The sequence below is a fragment of the Athene noctua genome, chromosome 3, assembly GCF_965140245.1.
Source record: "Athene noctua chromosome 3, bAthNoc1.hap1.1, whole genome shotgun sequence".
In the NCBI taxonomy this organism is placed as follows: Eukaryota; Metazoa; Chordata; class Aves; order Strigiformes; family Strigidae; genus Athene; species Athene noctua.
In genome coordinates, this window is record NC_134039.1 from 50,486,674 (window position 1) to 50,507,944 (window position 21,271).

Here is a 21,271-nt window from a genome sequence, read left to right on the forward strand (position 1 = left end):
AACCAGAAATTTTGCACTGTCAGACAGGTCTGTGCAAAATATCAACTCAGAAGCAATTTTAGGATACTTACCTAAAACTACCCTTCTATGATTAAGCTGCTGTAAGACTGGCTGAGAGAATGAGTCATGTTATTTCATGGCATGCTTGACAAAACACATCTGTGTTGTGGGACTGGATCAGAAACGTCTTGTATTCTGGTATAGCAGTGTTCACTGAGTTGCACTCAGGTCCCAAGGATGTTCAGGGAAGAAAATGTGAATAGCAAAGCATGTGCTGCCAGGGCATTCAACACAGCTAGGAGGCAAGCGATGTTCCTGTACAAATACCTGTCTGTGAGGCCAGCCTCTCAAAACTGGACAGTGACTTTTGGGTACTGCACTAGAGAAATCTTAAAAGGTTCTTGATTTTCAAAATGTGTAGATGTTTCTTCTAAAGACTGAGGCCTCTTTATGGGATCTTGAATCAGAGATACTTACAATACTAGCCACACACAAACACCAGACCCTAGGTGACTTACGTTACAGAGACTGTTTTGAAGCTCTTCAGCTTACCATTTTACTGCTGGGTAGTTTCAGTTCTCAGATGCATTTTCTCTTAAACACTTTGAATTAAATACACCAGAAATGTACATATGCATTCATCTTTTTCTCATTAGCACACCTCTTAGGCCTTAGATTTCACCTCTAGTGCATTTTCAGCTTTTACATTCTTTAAAACTAGAGTCACATGGAGAGATTTTAACACTCAAAGCAGTCTTCCATGCTCAGATTAGTAGTAAAGATGTGAAAATAATTTATACTTACAAGATATAAATACATACCCACTTACTGGTTTTCTTGTTCAGGAGACACTGAAGAAATCCTGAAATTTAACTCGCCCAAAGAGTTTAAGTATCATTTGGTAAGTCACCTTTTGCAAGCTGTTTCTTTATCAAGAGGATTATCAGTCATGATTTAGGGACTGGTAATTAGTCAGAAATCTATGCAATTCTTTGTAACTGCACAAACTGCTGGGATGAGGAGAAGAGTTTAGAACCACTGCCCCTTTCACTGCACAGCATGGTTTTCATAGTATCACCTTGGACTGATCCCAGAAGGGCTTATTGTACAAACTATTTAACTTATCTTTGTGGACTCAGAAAGAAAAAAAACCCAAACCACAAAGTCCTGGGATCCAATGTAAATTATGCGTCATCCTTTCAGGCACATTTTCATCAGGTCAGCTTTTTTGGTTTTGACTGATTCATCACATCCTTTGTGTAGGATTCACAGCACTGCATAAGCATTAAACTCCTTCTTAACTACCAGAAGATAGCAGTCCCAACATGCATTATGGCAGCAATTTTCTTGGAAGCGACAGTTCTTAGGGCACGGTTGGAATTGCATTTGAAATACTTTTGTGTCTCCCAACATCAGTCAGTATGAACATGCCAAAATAAGCATAATCTTGTTCAACCGTCATTCAATTCTCCCATCCCAGTAGGAAGAATTCCTGGAAATATTTTAGGACTCTACAGCATGAAAGCTGCTTCTGAGCTTGTCCAGCTCATAGAGGTTATTATTAACATGCAAAGTTTGCCAAGAAGTAACAGGATTTTATTTCTGTGGTTTTGCAAGTGTTTTGGTGAGGGCAATAAGCCAAGAGAGAAATTGGTGATTCCAGCATATAGCAATCCTAATTCATACTTAGTAACTGCTGTGAGAAAGGTGTCTACAAAACTCTTAGTTCTATCACTCCTTGTGTAAGTTTCACTCATTGAAAGACAGTATCTAAAAATACTAAAATCTAAAAAACCTATTGAAATACACTATCACAACTGAAATGTCCAAGAATGGTAAGCAACTGGCAGCTGGATCCTTTGCAAGCCACTTCCTTATCTACAGGATCACCAACAGTTATAAAGACTGGTTACATTTCTTTGGAACCATATTGCTCTCTAGAAGTTGATCTTTTAAACAGTTTACACCATGTGTTCACAGCCACTCTTAATGGTTCAGAAATATTAATGGTTCAGAAATATGTAGGAGAGATAGAGTTACACTACACTGTGAGAAGCCAGATCTGTTTCTTCTTTCAGCAAGGCAATCCAGCTTAAACTGCGAAGACTTCATCAGCAGGAAATACCTCTGATAATGAAACCGGTAGTTATATATTCCACATACAAAACTAAGTATGATGCAAAATACTGCATAATTAGCAATCTGTATAACATCTGATGTTACAGTTGGCATTCTTGACTCAAGACAGGCTTGGTTCTATGCACAACTCCCTCTCCGACAGACACAGCATGTGCGGTTATAAGAGCCCTCAAGTCCTTGTTCTGTGCTCTGGAAAGTTGTACTTCAGCATCCCAGTCTCAAACCAGAGGGCTAACCACAAAAACAGAGCATGTATTCTCCTCTCAGTATTAAACAAATAAATTGATTCTTCAACTTCTCACTGACAGTAGACACTAACTACTCCTGCCTGGATGCGTCATGCAGGGGATAAACTCTTTTTTGCCAGTGGCTTAACTGCTTCCCTTCTTTTAAACCAGTTTCCTCTACCCCTGATAAAACCTCCTCTCTGATTTCTTGCGCCCCTCACTGTCTTTCTTCCCTCAGTCTCATGCTTTTTTTGCCAAGGTCCCTTTTGTTGTCTTGTTCATCTCTGGATCCAAATAGGGCACAATTTTTCCAAATGAGAAAAGATTAGGAAGTAAAAACAGGAGAACTACAATCTCTCCCACATACTGGACAGTAGAACAAGGAAATAATTAAAATACTAGCAACCTGTCTAACGTGTTAGGAACCCTTCCTTAACTTAAAGATGTTTTGCACTCTTAGCTCCATAAGCACTAGAAATAGAACACAGAAAAAATCTTCTGGTGACAATTCCTTTTGGACTGAAGCAGGTGAAATTAAAGTGTCAAGAATTGGTTAAATATAGATAAAATGAAAATTACTTCCCTCTAAACTCCAAGAGCAAGCAAAGAGCTGCAATGTGAAATTCTGATAAAACTTCGGTGCATGTCTTGGCCTCCCTTAAGATACTATTGCCACGAGTTTGGAAATACTCATACATTTACTTAGAAATGGACACATGAACAGCAGCATGTTTCTTCTACTGATGATCAAGTAACACACTGAACTGTTTTTCAGACTTTGACTTGCATACTATTAAAATTTTTTGGGAGCTGCAGCCTCTTGTATAAGAATCTAGGCTGACTGGTAAAGACTCAGCTGTTTTTTACAGTTCCCTGAAATTCTGCAGGAGTGCTGAGGGATCTGCTGACTATGGGTTGAAAAACACTGCTTGAGATCATTGCTCTACAGATTTGTAGCCTGTGTAGAAAGACTCTACTAGAGGGGAATTACAGCAATGACAGCACACTACTCCAGATACCTGAGCTTCCTCTAACCCTCCAAGTATTGTGTACTACTGTGCTGATGGCTACTTTAGATCCTCAGTATGGAAATTGATTGTAAATGTGACTAGCAAGGTTTACCTCTAAGTAAGGCTCATCAATTTGATGCTGAGTTGTGACAGCTGTACTTCCCGTCTCAGCTGGATGAGTATGTTTGCATTGTATTGCAACTGCATGATGCTTTGGATAAACTGGGTGGATGACAAGTCACAGAAAATTCATGTTAGACAGAAAATTAAATTATTTGGATTTAGATTGTTTTCTAAGAGCAACTTCTAGGCATTGGAATACAAGCTCCTAAAAATCCAAGTTTTCTGAAACATACCTTATTCCAAATCTAGAGCATCCACCAGCAATATCATCCACTGTTTGCAAACTAAATTCCAGTGTTTTCATATGTTTTTGGGTTTTTTTTGTGTTTTGGTTTGGTTTCGTTTTTTTACAAAGAAGGGATGCAAGAAAACTGAAAAACCACCCCACAGAAACGCTCTTGCATGATACATATTCCAGAACTGGATAGTATCCTGACACAAATTAGTATTACTTGGCAGTACAGTTGCACTGGCTTTTAAATTCCTGCATGAGAATGAACCCACAAGGCGTGCTGATATTCAAAGACAGGACTGGTTATTACCCCCCTCCAGTACACCAATGTTGTGTATGCAGTAACCCTGCCCAGCTGAACACACCGGAGATAATAGCACACACTGATTTCTGATGTACAAGGACAGTAGCAAATCCCTTTGGCTACATTTAATAAAAACTGTTGAAACTTTGTTGGACATGTAGTATCACAAACATGCAATATTATACTTCTGCGTCTTTTGGAGCTGATGAGTTTCAGCAGATTTTGAGAAATCAGATAAGCTACAGATTCATGTTTAAGGCCTGGTGTTCAGAATGTCCAGCTGTAACTGCAGGTAATGAATGCTCCTCAGCGGCACTTCAAAAAGTTATGTCCCAAGACTAAATGGAAATGGTAGAAGGAAACTTCGGTATCTGACATTAAAGGAGAAACACACTGCTATGAAAGAAAGAGTCCTCCATTTTTACTTTGAAATACACATTTTTATTCCACAGTGTTTAATTAGCTTTATGACCACTTCCTTGGAAATGAAATGTCTGTCAAGGAAACGGTTAATTTTCAAAACAAGCAGTTACCAGGATATATCTTGATGACTGTGCTAAACCTGGCATTCTGGCTATAATCATACTTTTCTTCTTTAATCTACATAATAAATTACTCTGTACTATACAGCTTTCATTCTTCTCTTTTTTTCAAGCACAACTGTTGTTCTTATGTTGGATTTCAACAAGTTCACTTGTTCAAAGATACTCTCCGAAAAAAAATTTATCAGGTCACACCAATATGGAAATTGTAAAAATAGTCATAAAATTGTTGTCATCCTTAAAGACTACCATCCTGCTAAGTCAACAACCTCTCTGAAAATTGCTAAGGATGGAGGGCCAAACATAGCTCTTGGCCAAGCTAGCGCAATTCTGTTGACTTCAAAAGGAATGCACCTGCCCTATGAGATTTCTTTTGTATAAAAGCTTCCTCAGAAAGTTAATGGAAATTAAGCTTTCAATCTATTCTAGATTTTCAAAATGGACAGTTTATCCTTTATCACTGGGCAGAAATGAATTTTCCAAAGTATTAATGAACTTCTGTCTCATCCATGCTTTGAAGTTTCGATACCATTCTATAAGCTTTTTTCTCCTTTGAATCTTTTCTTGTAAACTCATTTTTTTTTCTTTCTCTAGAAGAGCAGGAAGCTCTTTCCAGTTTTTAATAAAGATAAATGGAGCCCCCATGGTTTTTAATAATTGTAATGGAGCACTGTTGTACACTGATGAATTTCCGCAATCACCCGGTGTCATTACATCTTCTATAACAGGCAGAGATCCATATGAACAAGCTTCATAAATTCTATAGCATTCTGTATTTATTCCCACTGGGCACAATGTCAAATCACTCTGCAGCAAGGCATCTTGATAGTTTTTGAAACTTTCATTTGTCTCTTGAGGCTGCCACCTAGGAAAGTAAAGGGGTTCAAAATTAACATTCTTCTCACAGGCACTGCAATGAAAAAGTAGAGATATGCTTTAATTTCAATTACTTATAAAACTGAAATACAAGAATTTTATATTACACACATAATCAATAGGCTTTTACTTTTAGTCCTAACTATTCTTAAACAAGTCTTCTAAAAATGTATTGACAATGTCACTATTAAAAATAGATTGTAACACTTTTTAGATATGGTCCTTTAGGAAATTATTAATACTTAGAAGTATAAGAGGCAAACTGAAACACAATTTTACATCTTTTGCATGACTTGAATGATGCATATGTCAATTTACTTCACAGCACAGTTCAGAAACAGACATACAGGGAGACATTTGATGGACTTTTTAATGAAGTTTCTGGCCTCAAATACTTTAAAACAGTAGAGGTTGTCTCTTCAAAAGTTAGGATGTAAAACAATCCGTTAACCTGAATCCATCTGCCTGAAGTGCCTCAGAACGTCTGTGAAATAAGAGTTTATGTCACAATCTGTCTCTTGAGATTCATCGGGGTAGCTGAGGTCTTCCTAAGCACTGCTGCGTCTGCCATCAAACATTTTATAGGTGTTGCTTGGCAAAATTAGAAATACAATCAGAACCCTATTACTGTTGGTCAAAAGATCTGTTCTACCTACTTAAAGTAAGAGCCACACTGTACAGATTAAATCCACTCTTATATGGAACCCAACAAAAATCAGCTTTTTCTTCTACTAAGACGTTAATACACACAAGGTGCAAGACAAATATTTCTTCACCCACCATAATCAAACATATATAAGAAAAAAAGAGATGGTCTTTATGTGTAGTATACATAGGACATTTTTCTATGTATTTAAAAATATGCTTTATGTAAAATATAGCAACAGAAAGTCCATTACATTATGAAGACCTATACAAAGAGTATCAGCAATGTTCTCTGTTTTAATTATGACTGGGTACCTTTATTTGTAGTATTTTTTAACACTCAAGAAAGGATTGGTAATAATGAGCCAGGCAAAAAAGTCTGAGTATTTTCATGAAGTAAATCAAAGTCTTACTGTTCTCTGGCTGCAATCCAGCAAAGTTTGTCAAGCCCATCCTGCTTCAGAATTTCCATTAGAGCCTCTCTAGAAGAGTTCTTATAAACTGTTCCTAAGAAATTACATATATATGATCTTGGATCACGTAGCATTGACCAGCTGGGTTCTACAACTGGAAAATTTCTGTACCTGTAAAAACAATGTATACGTTAGGCTGTATGCTTTATGTTGAAGAAAAAACATTTTGCACCATTTCACCTTTACTGCAAGAGAGTCTAAGACTAAAGCCACCTATTTGTTGCCAATCTATAAATACAGATAGACCCAAAAGCAAACCAGTGCAAGTCCTGTCCTAAAAGTTGAGTTTTATTCCCTTTACTCTCTCCACTGAGCCCCTCCACTCCCTCAGAGACTTTCCAGAACACTTATGTCTTATTTCAACATCAGAAATATTATGTGTGCATGTTACAAAACGTCCTTCAGACACGTGCTTTTTCAAAAGCATCTGTTCTTGATGCCAACCACTAGTTTTGACTGAAATGGCCAGGCTAATGGTAACTATGGAGTTTAAGTCTCAGTTACGTTAACCTCTGCGCACATTTAACTGAAAATATCACTGGTAATCTCTTCAAGTAAAATCTCACTTTGATCTGGGTGGACTTCATTAATCTAACCTTCTGGTTACTAAATAAGCTTGTCATACAAGCCTTTTTGGACTCAACAAAACCAGTTTGACATTCTGGGATCCAATGTAAGCTGCAAGCTGTATGCTATCCTTTTAGACATGTTTTCATCACATCAGGCATTTTTCTTTTTTTGACAGATTCCTCAAATCTTACATCACTTATTTTACTCACCAGTCAAACACTGCTTCAGCTGAAGAGCTGACACTAACTTTCTCATTACACAAAGTCAGTACTTTTTCTGGAATAGATGAATATTAAAAAAGTTTCTGCTCCTTTGCATTCTCAAATTAACACACATATTGCTTCTGATGTCACTATTTTTGATGGATCACTGTTATACTTCCCTGTTGTTTCTTTTTTGTAAGAAAAACTATACCCTGATCCCAATTTTTAACTGGTTTCAAAGGCAGTCTCTACTTCATTTCAGTGATTACTTCATTTGCTTTAATAGTTCTGAAGACATATTCAATTTCTTCACCTTCCCAAATTTTGATGAAAGAGGCCTTTCCTTGTTCTCCTCCTGTGTAATGAATGTTAACTAACTTTCAGAAAACTTTTTTTTCTTCATGCCAAATATTTCTGCAGGATTCAACACCTTTATTTTCCCTCTTTACTTGAAAATCTGGCACATTTGCATACCTTTAATCACAATTTTTACAATCGTTAGTGATCAAGGGCTGAAAACCCCCATTCTGACTGATACCTGATCTATCTTTCTCCACACAGCTTCGCACTCTGGTATATTGTTTTAACTGTTGTTGCTTTCTATCATCCATTACCTTTATCTGTGCATCTCAAAACTCAGGTTCTTTTTGCTTAGGAACTTACAATGCCATCAATTTCTCTGACACCATCAAGAATCAAAATTTAGTGTTTTTCAATGACACTGTGAGCAAGTTCAAGTTATGTATAAAAACTCCATACATTTGCCAACTGGCTCAATACAGGATATTGAATTCAAATTCAACATAAAATATGAAAATAATTCTGTATTATTTTAATCTTATATTACCATGATAAGTAGCTAAAACAATATTAACCCTGTAAGGAGTAAAAATGCATCTGACTGAACCAAACCTTTATCTACTCCAAATAAATAATTTGAGCAGTGAGTGTAACAAAAATGGTTTGTGAGTAACCAGTTAAGCCAGGTTATGTTACTGTGATACTGGAGTATACCAATTAGAAATGGGAGGCATACAATTTCCTTTTGAGAGCCATAACAGGGGTTAAAAAAACGTAGCACCAGTACCATCCCTTTCCTTTCCTAAACAAGCAGTTGTCGGAACTCAATTACATAAATATCTTTTAAATTCTTATGTCACTGGTACATATTACATCAGCATTTATTATAAATCTCGGGAGCAAATCTACTCAAGGAACAATAAACAACAGAAAACAAAAGAATCCAGACACAGGTTCCTTTTTTTAAAGCTCCCTAAATCCGAGCATTCTTTTCCTGTTATCATTTTTATAGCTAAATGTAATTCCCAAAGATTCCAACGCTTCATTTAGAAAATCATTAATAGGATTATGTTCTACAGTTTACTTACTAGAATTGTTTTGGGTATCAGTAGTAACATTCAGATATATTTTTCCATACCTCATGCATAACAATTAGGTTTCAATTGTAATTTGTGTTTATAGCACTTACGTAGCCACTCCTAAAGGCCACTGGAAAACATCTTCTTCATTTACCAGTGCATAGTCATATGTAACAAAGAGTAGATTTACAAATCCTCCATTTCTTTTCAGGTATGGTTGAATCCACTCGTTGCTGCACTGCTCATTTCCAAGCAGCACAACCGCTACATGCTGTATTTTGTGAGTCTGAATTAATGTTTGTGCGTAATGCAACCACTGAGTGGCGTAAGCAATCTTTGCTTTTTCTCTTCCATTCAGAACTAGCACAACATTTTCAGTTTCAACTGAGAAGTAGCCAGGAACTACAGATGGACCAGTGATGAAGCTGTGAAAACCAAAATACAAACAGTAAACACCCTTAATTATTGACCATAATCCTCTAAACATCCTTACTACACAATCTGTACTCCAGAGATTTTTTTTTGCTTCAATAAAGTTAATGCAATATACTGCAAAGTAACTGTGCAACTGTAACCATTTTGTTGTTAGTATCTACAGTTTAACACAGGAATAAAGCTGACTTCGTCTTTATTCAGGAAAAAGGGGATTTAGACTTAAATGAAAATAAGGTATTTTGTCAATAAATCAAAACTACTACCATATTCAAACACCAAAATATGGGTAAATCAATAAACTTTACAAAAAAGGATGTACTTTGATGTTCATTAAAGCTCAAACTTTTTCTTAATTCCAGTAATAACCAATGAATACTGTATTAGAACAAGAGAGGGGCCCTCCCAAAAACCCGTAAGAGTTAAAACCAGGTATCATTATGAGGGACAGTTAGCTGGCCTGGCATACTAATTTTAGGTTAGACCAAAAAAACACTGTGTCATCTGATACCGAGTAGAATTTGTAACACAAGTGGTATTGATCTCAATGGAAAATTATGTTGCTTGTGTGACCCAGGTCAGACTTGAGGCTCTGATAGAAGCTAGTAAGCACAAACATTTTAGGTAGAAAACTGCATTTCTAGATCTTTCACAATGTATTTAACACAGAAATTTCAGTCATATAGCAAAATCATTAAATCTTTAATCATTTACAAGTATCTGACAACCATTTGTGAACCTCAATGAAACAAGCCAACATTTACCAGCTCCTGCTCTTCAGTTAACTGCTGTGTTAACAGACTTTTGACTGAACTCCAACAGTTGGTGATTACACAGTTTGGGAAAGAGTGGAGAGGAAAAAAATAGCAATTTTTTTTTCCCCAGGAGTCAATTAAGTGTCAGTTTTCTAGGTCTGCTGCATTACTACAGGTTTTTGGCTACGAGCAAAATTTAATTTAGAAAGAGCATGAGTTTTAACTAATTTAGAATAACCACGAGTTTTAACTCATGAAGTGCTGAGATTGACAGCTAGTTTCAGTTCAAGTGGGCTTACTGAGGAAATTCACAGCAAAAGCTGTAAAAACTACTCCAATGAGGTTATCTGAAGCAGACTGACCTTACATATTCTAAATCTGAGTCAAACCAATATGCTGTTCACTTGGTGGCAGTAGGATATTTTGGAGCCAAGATTCATGAGAATCATGACTTGGAATCAGGACTTCTAATAGATTAAATGTAAATCAGGTTAAAACTTAAAACCAAGTTTAACAGACAATGATAAAATACTCCTCTCAGTTTAACAGACAAAAGAATCACTGGGATTTATAACAGAGCATCAGAAGGCCTAAAACAGTGAATAGCATACATAGTCAGTCCAGTGACCACCTTGTTAAAAGGCACCTGAAGGAAGAGTTTTTATGAATGGACACAGTCTTGCGAGGCCTTCAACTTTATAGGAATAACAGGATGTGCAGGTGTGGATGCAATAACCTGTGTGTAAGAAAGTTTAACAGCATAAAATTACAGTGGGGAAAAAAAGAAACACTATGGAAACCGCACACTTTAATAAAAACACAGTGCTAAGGTTGTACTATTAACTCCCAGTCAGAACACAGTTGGGATTGGGAAATGTAAGGGAGGTTACAGAAACTGTGAAATTAAGGCAGTAGTAGTAAGAGATTTTCACTACTCACACGAAGGCTAGATCAAGGATGGTATGAAGAGATTACATTTTTTGGACTCAATAAATGACTTGCTTCCTATAAGTCCTTGCTTTTCCTCACTAGTCTTAGAACCCATATGAAAAGAAGCTATTCCAGACTGGGTCTTCCAGACCTAATTCCAAAGGCGTTAGTCAGACAGCCATTCTGTAATAGCAATATGATTAAGTTTAACATGGCAGAGAAGAGAACATCCAGAGTAGAGATATTCCATATGCAGTAATTATTTAAAAATGAGAGAATCAAGATGAGAACTCTGAAAGGAGTAGCCCAACAAGAAGCTTGCAAGGAACTTGTAGGCTGTTCAAAAACACTGTTTAAGAAGCCCAGGCATGTTGTGTGCCTGAATCCAAAAAGGAAACAGTCCCCCCAAAACCTGTATGGCCTAACAGAAAAGTTAGGGAGACTGTCAAAGGGCAAAATTGAGCACTGAAAACAATGAAAAGCTTGCCCAAACAAGGAGGACACCAAGCTCATAAAATACTGCTTATGAAATGCAAACAGAAAATTAAAGCTAAAAGCAACTTGAAAAACACCTTGTAAAAGGATGTTCTGGCTGACAGGTAAATAATCTTTTAATATATGAAAACCAAAACATATAGAGAGTATACCAAAAAGCTACAGAACCATGGGGGCAACAGTTTAAAAAGCATTTAAAATGGGATGACAAAGCCATAGCAGAAAAGATGCCCACACCTAACTCATTCTCTTCAGCCAGAAATAGAAGGTAAAACACCACAAGTATTATACTGACTGGAGGATTTGGACCTGGATGGCATTCACTTGAGAGTTCTGAAAGAACACAAACACAAAACTGCAGAACTACTGCCAAAGGTGTGCAGCTGTCATTATGAAGAGCCACTATGACTGATGAGAAAGGCTCCACCAGTGTCACTCCCACCTACAAAAACAACTCGAGAAGACTCTGGAGCAGACCAGTCAGTATGAACTCCCTCTTTGGAAGAGTCTGTAATAAATAGTAAGACCAGTAGATCTTATTGAAAGGTAAGATCACTGATCACATATGTGGATAAACAACGCTGGAAATGAGTAATCCTGTCTCACTGATATGATGGTGACCTATGAGTGGGTCAGTAAGAATACAGATAAAGGGGATCCAGTAGACACAGTGTATTTAGATTTTCAAAATGCTTCACCAAAGCCTATTAAGGAAACTAAATTGCCACAAGCTATCCTTGGCAGAATCCTCTGGCAGGTAAAGAAATCTTTGCTGGTTAACTTTGTTGACCAACATGGTTTCATCCTGGCATGAATCAAGATGGTTACAATTTGTGAAAGGACAGGAGAATGGGACTGAAGAACTGCGGAACAACTGGGGCTAACAGGAACTGGCGGAAGGCAGCACTGAATGTTAAAACAGAGAGAGGATGTGACCCTCAGTGGAACAGAAATTTAGGAATGTTCTAACTTACCGATAAGAGGTAACAAGTTTGAAACTCCCTGCTCTACAACATCCTCCTAGATGACAGGAGAGAAGGATATGAATTGCTTCAGGTCAAGAAAAGTGCTAAACTCTGCTCTCCTACTTCTTGTACGAATGTACCAACATGTCACCAAAATCCACAGCTATGCAGTTGTTTCACCCATGTTTTTAAAAAAAATGTCCCTGCATTTCACGTAGAAGTTGATATTTCTAGTATTCTTTATGTAACTTCTTTGGTAAAAAGTTGAAGCCATCAAAATCTATATTAAATATCTGTATTCTCCATCATAAATATACAAACTGGGCTTATTCATGCAACTGTGTTCAAGTGATATTTTGGCATTTTTGTGTCTTTAGGTTTGATAGTTTTTAAAAATATTCATGAGAGTTCTATGTTTTAACAATCATTAAACTTATCACAAAAAAACTGCACAGCAGCACATATTCTCCAAACATGTCACCTCAGCTAGTTCCCTCTAGCCTCATCTAGTAATCAAATGGAGACAATTTACTTCAGCCAGGCAATAGTCAATAATTCTAGACAATCTTCTAACCAGAGAGCAGCCAAAATCATGTACTAATTCTTCCTCACAAAAAAATACAAAATAACATTTCTAATTTCAGTAAGAAGTCAAACTTCAGCTATTTAATTTCAGAATTCTAATGATTAAAATAACAGTTATATTTGCATATTTTCTATACTTTGCACAAGTTCCTACCAGTCTGTCAAATTTTAACCTCTGTTATGTAGGTACCAAACTTAAAACTTTATATTTTTATGGGATCTAGCATCCAAGTTGAAGTTAAAATAAAGATTCTATTATCCCTGGTTCCTCTAAACATAAGATATTTAAATGCTTAGTATACAAGTTTTTCTTTGAGAGGTGCTTACCCTAAGGAACCACGTGAGGTTATTATTCATCTGAAACAGGCACACCAGAGAGAAAATGACCATAATCAGTCAAGTGACAGACTCATTAAATGCAGCAAATTATTTTCATATTATAAATGTGAAAAGCAAGAGCTTGAAAAAAAATCCTCTGTCCTTACCAAGGAGACAATCTATCTGGTAGAATGTCATTGATTTCTAAAGCTTCTGAGATTCTAATTCTGGAATGTCTCTTCCCATCAAGATAACACTACAGGCACTGCTCTCTATTCAAAGAAAGTATTGTATCCTTTCTCCAAATCCATGAATGGAAATCTCTATTTCTCTGTCAGGAAGATTACCAAGATGCAGTAGCACAATTCATAGTTGATTCCTTAGTTTTGTCTATCTCAATCAGGTTGTATTTGCAGACAAGGAGCACAGCTACTTTTTTTAAAGAGTATGTCATTTCATCTATTTTCTTAGACGTAACACAGACTCTTTAAAAATTACTATGTTTAAATCAAGTCTATGTGTCTTTCTAGAACACATGTTTTAAAATCACTTATGAATGTGATGCAGGCGTTACTGAAAAGATTCTATGGCCAGTAGCATGCACACAATCAGATACCTTGATAAACAATTCAAAGTGATAACTTCTGTGATCACTTAAAAAATCCCTTTCATTTCACAATCACGTATTTACTTCAAACATTATCTGCAAATTTCATCTAGAACACCCTGTCTTATTGCACAAGGAAAACACTGAAGCATCACATTTTTCAGAGTTTAAATTCACTGAAGATTGTCATTTATGCTTTAAAAGAAAACTTTCTAAACAGATGGGTCCTGGTGCAAGTGATTTAAATGTTGTAGGACTGGCAGACTGGTCAAAGAGATGAAAAATCCTTCAGCTTTCACTGTATCTTTACAGAAACCCTTAAAAATGGTATTAAATAGGATGTTAAAGTTCAGATTGATGTTTGACAATAGTTTTAAAACATGCGTGGTCACAGATCAAAATACATTTTTAAAACAAACAAGGCTTCAAGTGTAATCTTCCTTTACATAGAGAATTTTGCTTTGCAAATTAACTAGATGCTAGGTCTCACAGATTGTTTTTGTTATAAATAGAAACAAATTATTGCTTTGATACAATCCTGATACAATACAATTTATGAACGAATTATGAAGTCCCTCTTCCCTGAATACAACAGAAACCAAATAGCAGGAAACATCTTGCCTCAAAACCCCAAGCTTCTTCCAATCAACTGCCAGCTCCAAACCCCAGTTCTTAAGACTTTTATCAGGGTTGTATTCCCCCTCCCCCCTGAGGGTCTCTTGGCTGCTCTCCGTCTCAGCATTGGTAAGTCTTTCCACATTTCTTTCAAATACACAAATCTTCATAAAAAAGCAGATGAAATTGCTCCCTAGTTTTCTATTTTTAATAACGATACGTTTGGGCTAGAATTTGCTGGTTTTATCAAGTATGTGTTTCCATTAATATATGTAACCATTCTTTGTGATAATTTTGAATGAGAAGTTGTGTGCAAACTCCATAGTTATCAAAACATGACGAAATTAAAGTATTTGCAACAGATATTAAAATAACTCCAACTTTGAGATAGACAAAATAATGCACCAGTGCACCTTACCATGTTCTTCAGCTTTCCAGTGCATTGTTTGCTAAAGTTAACACAATTGAAGTCAACACCATGCAGCTAGTACCTGAAATATGTTTTTCCTGTTTTTTGGCTTCCTTCTCTCCAATGTGCAGTCACATTAGCTGGCTCAAGGTGCTCTTCAAAAATATGTTGCCAAAGGTAAAGACCTATAAATGAAGATACAATGGAGAATTTGAATGCATGGATCTTGCCTACTTTACTCTCCTAGGAAATAAAAGTATTTCTGGGAGATGAAAAAGCGTAACAACATAAGAATTTGGGAAAGAAATGTCAGAACTTCTTATATAATATTGCTTCCCAAATTCCATATGACTTCAAATTAGTTAAGATGAATTTTTCACACATTGGGGCATTAAAAAATATTCTTTGGCTGTCAAAGCATCAGTAGATGATGATATAACACATTACCACTTCCGTTATTATCTCTCTTCAGTACACATACCACTTAAAAATGAGCAAATATTAATCAGCATTTTAAGGACAAGCATACTTACCTGAAGCTTTTGTGAAACACATTCAATTTTTGTGACAGACTGCATCACCATGTAATATAACAACGTGTTCTACAATGCTACATGAAAGTTCAACTGCAGCTGAAAATTTTACGTTTTCAAAAAATCTAAAATAAGAACAATGGTATATCTTCAGCAGTAGTTAAAGAACAGAAGAATTTCAAAGTTTATCAGTGGCAGTAGCACTGCAGTATAGAAAATGCCTTGTTTCTCACTGTGCGATGCTTTATTTTACAAAGTGTAAACGTGACAAAAACAAATACTCTGGTTTAGCCAGGTACTGTCAGCTAGATTGGATTCAAAAAGTAACTGTTTCTCTGCCATTTGAGCCATTTTCTTTGACAGATGTGAAAAACAGCCTTGGAAAGAATTGGTACAAAGAACCTGGAGTCTAAGTGCTCCCATCAACATAAATCTCAAGTAACAGCTACCACTTCCTTCACGCTCTTCATGTACAGATACCCGTATTATTTAATGACATCCATAAATTTTAGTCATTAAAAAAAAAGCAGAAAAAAGTACTGTATTAGAAAGGTTAAGTGATAGATAGACACTGATTGTATCTGCTTACCGATTGCTGCTTTGCCCCAAATCTGCACTCTAAGCCTGGTTTGTTCTAGGTGAGATCGTGCATTTTTTATCATCTTAAGATTAGCTTCATATCTTTGCTGAGAAGCAACCAGTTCATTTTTCTCATCCCCTTCCCATGGATTCCACTCTTCATTTCCCAAGGCAACATGATCTAAGAAACCAAAAACGTAATTTACATACAAAAAAAGAACAGATTTCCAAGTTTAGAAAAATGACCGATTTTACCGAGTTCAGTTACAAGCAGCACCTGACAACCCTCCCGCCGCCCCAGGCCGGGCACACCGCCTCCCCCGCGGCCCGGTGCCTCACGAACCGCTGGGGAAATGGCCGCCGGCAGCGCAGGCCCGGCAGCGGCGAAGGGGGCCCGGGCCCCGGCCCCGCGCTCCCTCAGGACCTGCTTCCGGGCGCCGCCCGCCGCGGCGCTGCCGAGCAGAGGCGCTGGGAGCCGAGGCGCTGCTCTCGGCCTGGACCGGGCTTTCCAGGCCGGGGACAACAGCGCGGCGAAGCGCCGCCGCTCCCCCGCTCCGGGGGCGCCCAGGCCTCTCCGGTGCAGGCAGGAGCTGACACAGCGCGCCGGCCCCCCACCAAACCTCCCCCCGGCCCCGCAGCTGCCAGGCCGGCCCGCGGCAGGGGGCATCTCACCTCGCGGGCCACGGCGGTCCCGGTGCGGCGGGCGGGGGGCGGCCGGGCGGCGGGGCCGCAGGAAGACGGTGTAGGCCGCGTACAGGGAGAAGAGGCCGTAAGCGACGATCAAGGCGGAGCACAGCCGCTTGCGAGTGCCCCGCATCCCGCCCGGCGCGGGCGGAGGCCCCGGCGGGGGGCGCCGTGAGGCGGCGGCGGCGGGAGCCGCGCCCGCTGGGACGGGAGGGGCCTCCGCCCGCGGCCCTGGGCATCGTCCCCTGCTGACGAGGCTTGGAGCCCTCGTACCGTGACCTGCCGCTGCCCCGCAGCGTCCCCCCCCCGCCCGAGCACCGCCGGCACAACAGCCTCAGGTACGCGGCGACAGCACGAGGACACTTGTCCCGTGGCGGCTGGGCGCCGAGACCGCCGGACTGCCGGCCCCGTCCTTCCCGGCCGTGTTAGGGCGGTGCCGGGGGCTGCCCCAGCGGCGCGGAGCGGCCCGCAGCCGCGGTGCGCTCTGCTCCTGCGGGCTGCCCGCCGCTGTCGGCAGCACAGGGTCGATGGGCACGGAAGATCGGTTCAGGACGGGCAAACAACTTTTGCTGCCGAACGTACATAAACGTACGTTGCTTTTAGCGTTCGGTATACGTGGTCCCGGCATGGGCGGAAGCTCCTGTGACCCGTGCCCAGTGGTTTGGTGCCTCGGGGGGCACGGGAGGAAGGGTGGGCCTGACCAGCTGCCAACTTCTGCCCGGAGCTGTGTGATGGCCGTCTGCAACCCGGCTGTAAATGGGTAGGTGGACAGCACTCTCCAGTCATGGGAACTCTGTGTAGCGAGGAGAGCGTGGCCTGAGCTATGTCGCAAAGTAAGAATGTTGAAGTTCATTTCAGGCTATCCTTGAGTCCTTTATAAGGCTAGATATCACAACTTCTGTAAAGCCTCTACCAGCCAGTTTTCAAACACTGTGATCCTAACTGTAGCCAAAAGCATAGTGGCCTTCACCTATCCAAAGCAGAGAGTTTAGAACAGTATAGATTATAACACAACACACAACCCTGCAGCCTGCTCTGGACTGGAGCAATTCTCTCGTGATCAATTTTTTTACCCTTATGAACACAAATCTTTGTTCTAACCCTGACCTAAAATTTATTCAATGGACCTGTTTGCTCCAAACCAAAATGTAACTAGTTGCCATAGCAGCCCTATGGTCATCCCTCTGCCAAATCCTAAATCTAATTTAATGATTTACACACTCACTGAACTAGAAATCTAGCCTGATGACCCACAGTGGCAACAATGAGTCCTTTATTTTGACATCCCTTTCTGATGAAGGCTGCATTAGCCTGAGTCACAACTTTCTTCCAGCCCAGCTCTTAATCCTAAATGTAACCCTGATTTCATAGAACCATAGAATTATACAGTGGTCCGGGTTGGAAGATTTGGAAGGGACCTTTAAAGATCCTCTAGTTCCAACCCCCCAGCCACAGGCAGGGACATCTTTCATTAGATCAGGTTGCTCACAGCCCCATCCAACCTGGCCTTGAACACTTTCAGGGATGGGGCATCCACAAATTCTCTGGTCAGTGTCTCACTACCCTCATTGTAAAAAACTTCTTCCTTACATCCAATCTCTTTCAGTTTAAAAGTGTTGCCCCTTGTCCTGTCACTATGCGCCCTGGTGAAAAGTTTTTCTTCATCTTTCTTATAAGCCCCCTTTATATCTTGAAATCCTACCCATTTAAAACTTGCATATAATGCAGATGACTCTTGTCAGTACTAGCAGTAACCTGTTGTAGAATTGCAGGTCAATACGCTTTTTCCTGTTAGGCATCATGGCCACATTGCTTTGGTTATAGTGATTTGTAATTTTATGGAAAAAGTGCACCAGATAAACGCTTCTGAAATGAAGACTGAGCTTCTCACCTGCCTGTCTAGCTTAGTGTGTCTGTATGAATGTACAGTGAAGCGGTACAGTCACAAACTTCAGGAAGATCAGACACATGATGTCTGTAGTTGTGGATACTAAACTTGTTTTTAGCTTTCACTGCAGTCTGTTTTCCAGACTATATCAGTAACTGGATCTGTGTGCTGAGTTGCAAAAATTCATAGAAAACCTTTGTACAAACACTTTAATTTAAAACAGAACATGATAATGAAAGTATGATAAACATAGAGCCAAAAGGAAAGAAGAGGGTAATAGAAATGAATTAATGGCAAAGAAGAAAGTAAAAGGTTAAATCATTTGGGAACGCAGGTTTCCTATTGCACAGCTTAACTGCTTTGAAAGATGATTAGAACGTTCTCTCTTCTCCCCACACAGTTGCAGTTAATTTCTTAAAAAAATTGCAGAAGAGGCTTGAAAAGAAGAAGTCAAGAAGGATTAATCTAAGAAGAGTTTGGATTATAGTCCATTTCATAGAGTGTCTTGAAAGTCTACATAAAAAATGCAGAAAGCAAATGGGATTTGGAACAGTAGTGATCATTGCTCAGTGGGTCTTTAACAATAGTGATGATACAGTCGTCTTATTTAGAGCAGAGGAGAAAGGCATACCAACTGAAGTGAACAGGCAATATCAATCAAAGTCTTAGAACAACTGTAGTAGATGTCAACGTTTGACCATTTGTAAAGAAATTCAAATGCAGAAGTGAAAACACGAGAAGGAAGAGCATATACTTTCTGCGCATAACTTCTTAATGTTACGTTTCCTACTCATGTTAATTCCTTGTATATGTGTTACAGATGCTCTCAAATAAACAACCAACCACTAAAAATAAAAAGAATTAACAGTTAACTAGCTGTCCATAAATTACAGGTTCAAATGTCTGTGTGAGGAGAACAAAACAGCTTTCTAGGGTTTAACGGCAACCCAGAACGCAGAAGAAAGCCCCATTCCCTAGGGTTTAACGACAAACCTGGCAAGTGAGGGCTCTCAACCTCGAGGACCTGCTCAGGGCAGCGTTCCAACCCAAGGCACCTCGAGGGGTTTCCTTGGGCAGCATCCTGACCCAAGGGGAGAGTCCTCGCCGCAGCTGCTGCTCCAGGGGTCGAGCTCAGAATGGCTCCAGGGGACTCCATTGATGCCCAGGCCCGATCTGACCTGTGGTCAGTAGCGGCTCCCAATGACCAAAGGCCCCAACTACCGCAAGTCCCCGAGAGCAAAGGCAGCCCCGAGCTGCCGCACCTCAGCAGCCAAGAACCTCTGCTCTCCTTTGACGGGTGCACCTGCCACAATATGTTGCAAGTTGCATTGGCTCATTTCATGGGCAAAGCAGGATGGAAAAAGCTATATGTAATGTAAAAAAGCATATTAATTTTATAAAAAGAGCTTTGTCTTCTGTTCAAAATATCCAGCCAGTTCAGGACAGACTCAGATAAATGGTTTTCCTATAATGCAAACTCAAATCACATAGAAACTAGTGGGATTTAAGAATATATTTAATGATAAGAATGTACTAAGAGGGGGTGAGGGGATGGACTTGCCTACATGAATTAAGATCTTAGAGTAGGAGCTTTGTCTAGGGACTAGAGAGGTAGAATTTATAGGAACATAAAACTGGAAGGAACCACCTTAACCATAGAATTCCCTGAAATCATGGGAAACCATGCAGCAGATACCGAATTTAGGAAATGCCTGTACTTTATAAACAGTGTCTGTGGGGGCCTACAAAGGCCTAGCAAGTACTACTTCCTAGTACTCCGTAACAAACTTCTGATGTGTTGTAGAAGACCAAAAGCCAAGTGATATGTCGCAAGAAGGGGGGAGAGATCAAGAGCATCATTGATGTCTCAGACCTCTGTGCAAACAAGATCATAATATCTCCTAGTTTGTATTAAGAAGCAGATGTGTCCTACAGTGTAGAAGAGGGTGAAAAGCCCAACAGCAGCAGCTGATTCGACTTGGAAAATTCTGAACCCGTATCTGGTAAATCAGGAGACAGATTCTTTCTTAGCTATGAGACAACTTGCTGTATGATCTTGTGGCAAATTATCTTGCCTTATGGCGCTCCAATTGACTCCTCGTAAAATGTTTGTAACTGAACTTCTGTGACTGTTATGAATCCTAGCTGATACAAAATAGTTGAAGTTTTCTTTGAATGACAGGTACTCAATAAAGACAGGAAGAGTTGTAATAACAAGGAAAATCTATTTAATAACAAGGACTTTGAGCAGCAAACAAACATTCCAAGTTCTTTCCATTATAAGGCATCATAAATTGAGAGATCCAGGGGAAAGATGTATCATCAGGTTCAATAGCTGTATTTAGAGATAGGAAAAAGAACAAAAAGAGCTCAGAAGTGTCAAGTACATTCAACATATGCCTATTCTCTTCAAGAGTTCATTGCAACAAGTGAAAATTAACCTGTTGTTTCAAAATTAAGATTATGAGTGTGGCTGAAAGCCTAAGTCAAAATACATTCTGCTGTACATCAGGTAATTTGAGTAAGTAGCTGTAAAAGTAAGCTTTTTTTCTCTGTGAGAATTAATTAATTCTGTACATATGATAAAAACAACTCTTTCTGAAACTTGGTTTTGCTACTCATGACTGCCTACAATAAATCATTCCTTGGTCTCTGTTTCACCCTTCCAACCAAACCTGTTGTTAAATTCTGTGGCATTAGTTGTGTTATCTTAGTCTCTGCTCTTGGCTGTTGGGTTGGTATTGATTGACAGA

General features: G+C 39.3%; 1 protein-coding gene across 5 annotated transcripts; it reads right to left on the bottom strand.

Moving 5' to 3' along the window:
- Positions 1–4,434: 4,434 nt before the first annotated feature.
- RXYLT1 (ribitol xylosyltransferase 1) lies at positions 4,435–16,891 on the bottom strand. Of its 5 annotated transcripts, XM_074902967.1 has the most exons (7): positions 16,624–16,891; positions 16,383–16,414; positions 15,957–16,127; positions 14,917–15,019; positions 8,834–9,148; positions 6,512–6,682; positions 4,435–5,442 (listed from the first exon to the last, which is right to left on the bottom strand). In XM_074902967.1, the coding sequence occupies exons 1-7, from the start codon at positions 16,761–16,763 to the stop codon at positions 5,025–5,027; spliced, it is 1,350 nt and encodes a 449-aa protein (XP_074759068.1). In that variant the 5' UTR covers positions 16,764–16,891; the 3' UTR covers positions 4,435–5,024. The 5 variants fall into 5 exon arrangements, with proteins under 5 accessions (XP_074759068.1, XP_074759066.1, XP_074759069.1 ...); XM_074902965.1 differs by lacking the exon at positions 16,383–16,414 and having other exon boundaries at positions 15,957–16,138; positions 16,621–16,891; XM_074902968.1 differs by lacking the exon at positions 16,383–16,414 and having other exon boundaries at positions 15,957–16,130; positions 16,616–16,891.
- Between the last annotated feature and the right edge of the window lie 4,380 nt (positions 16,892–21,271).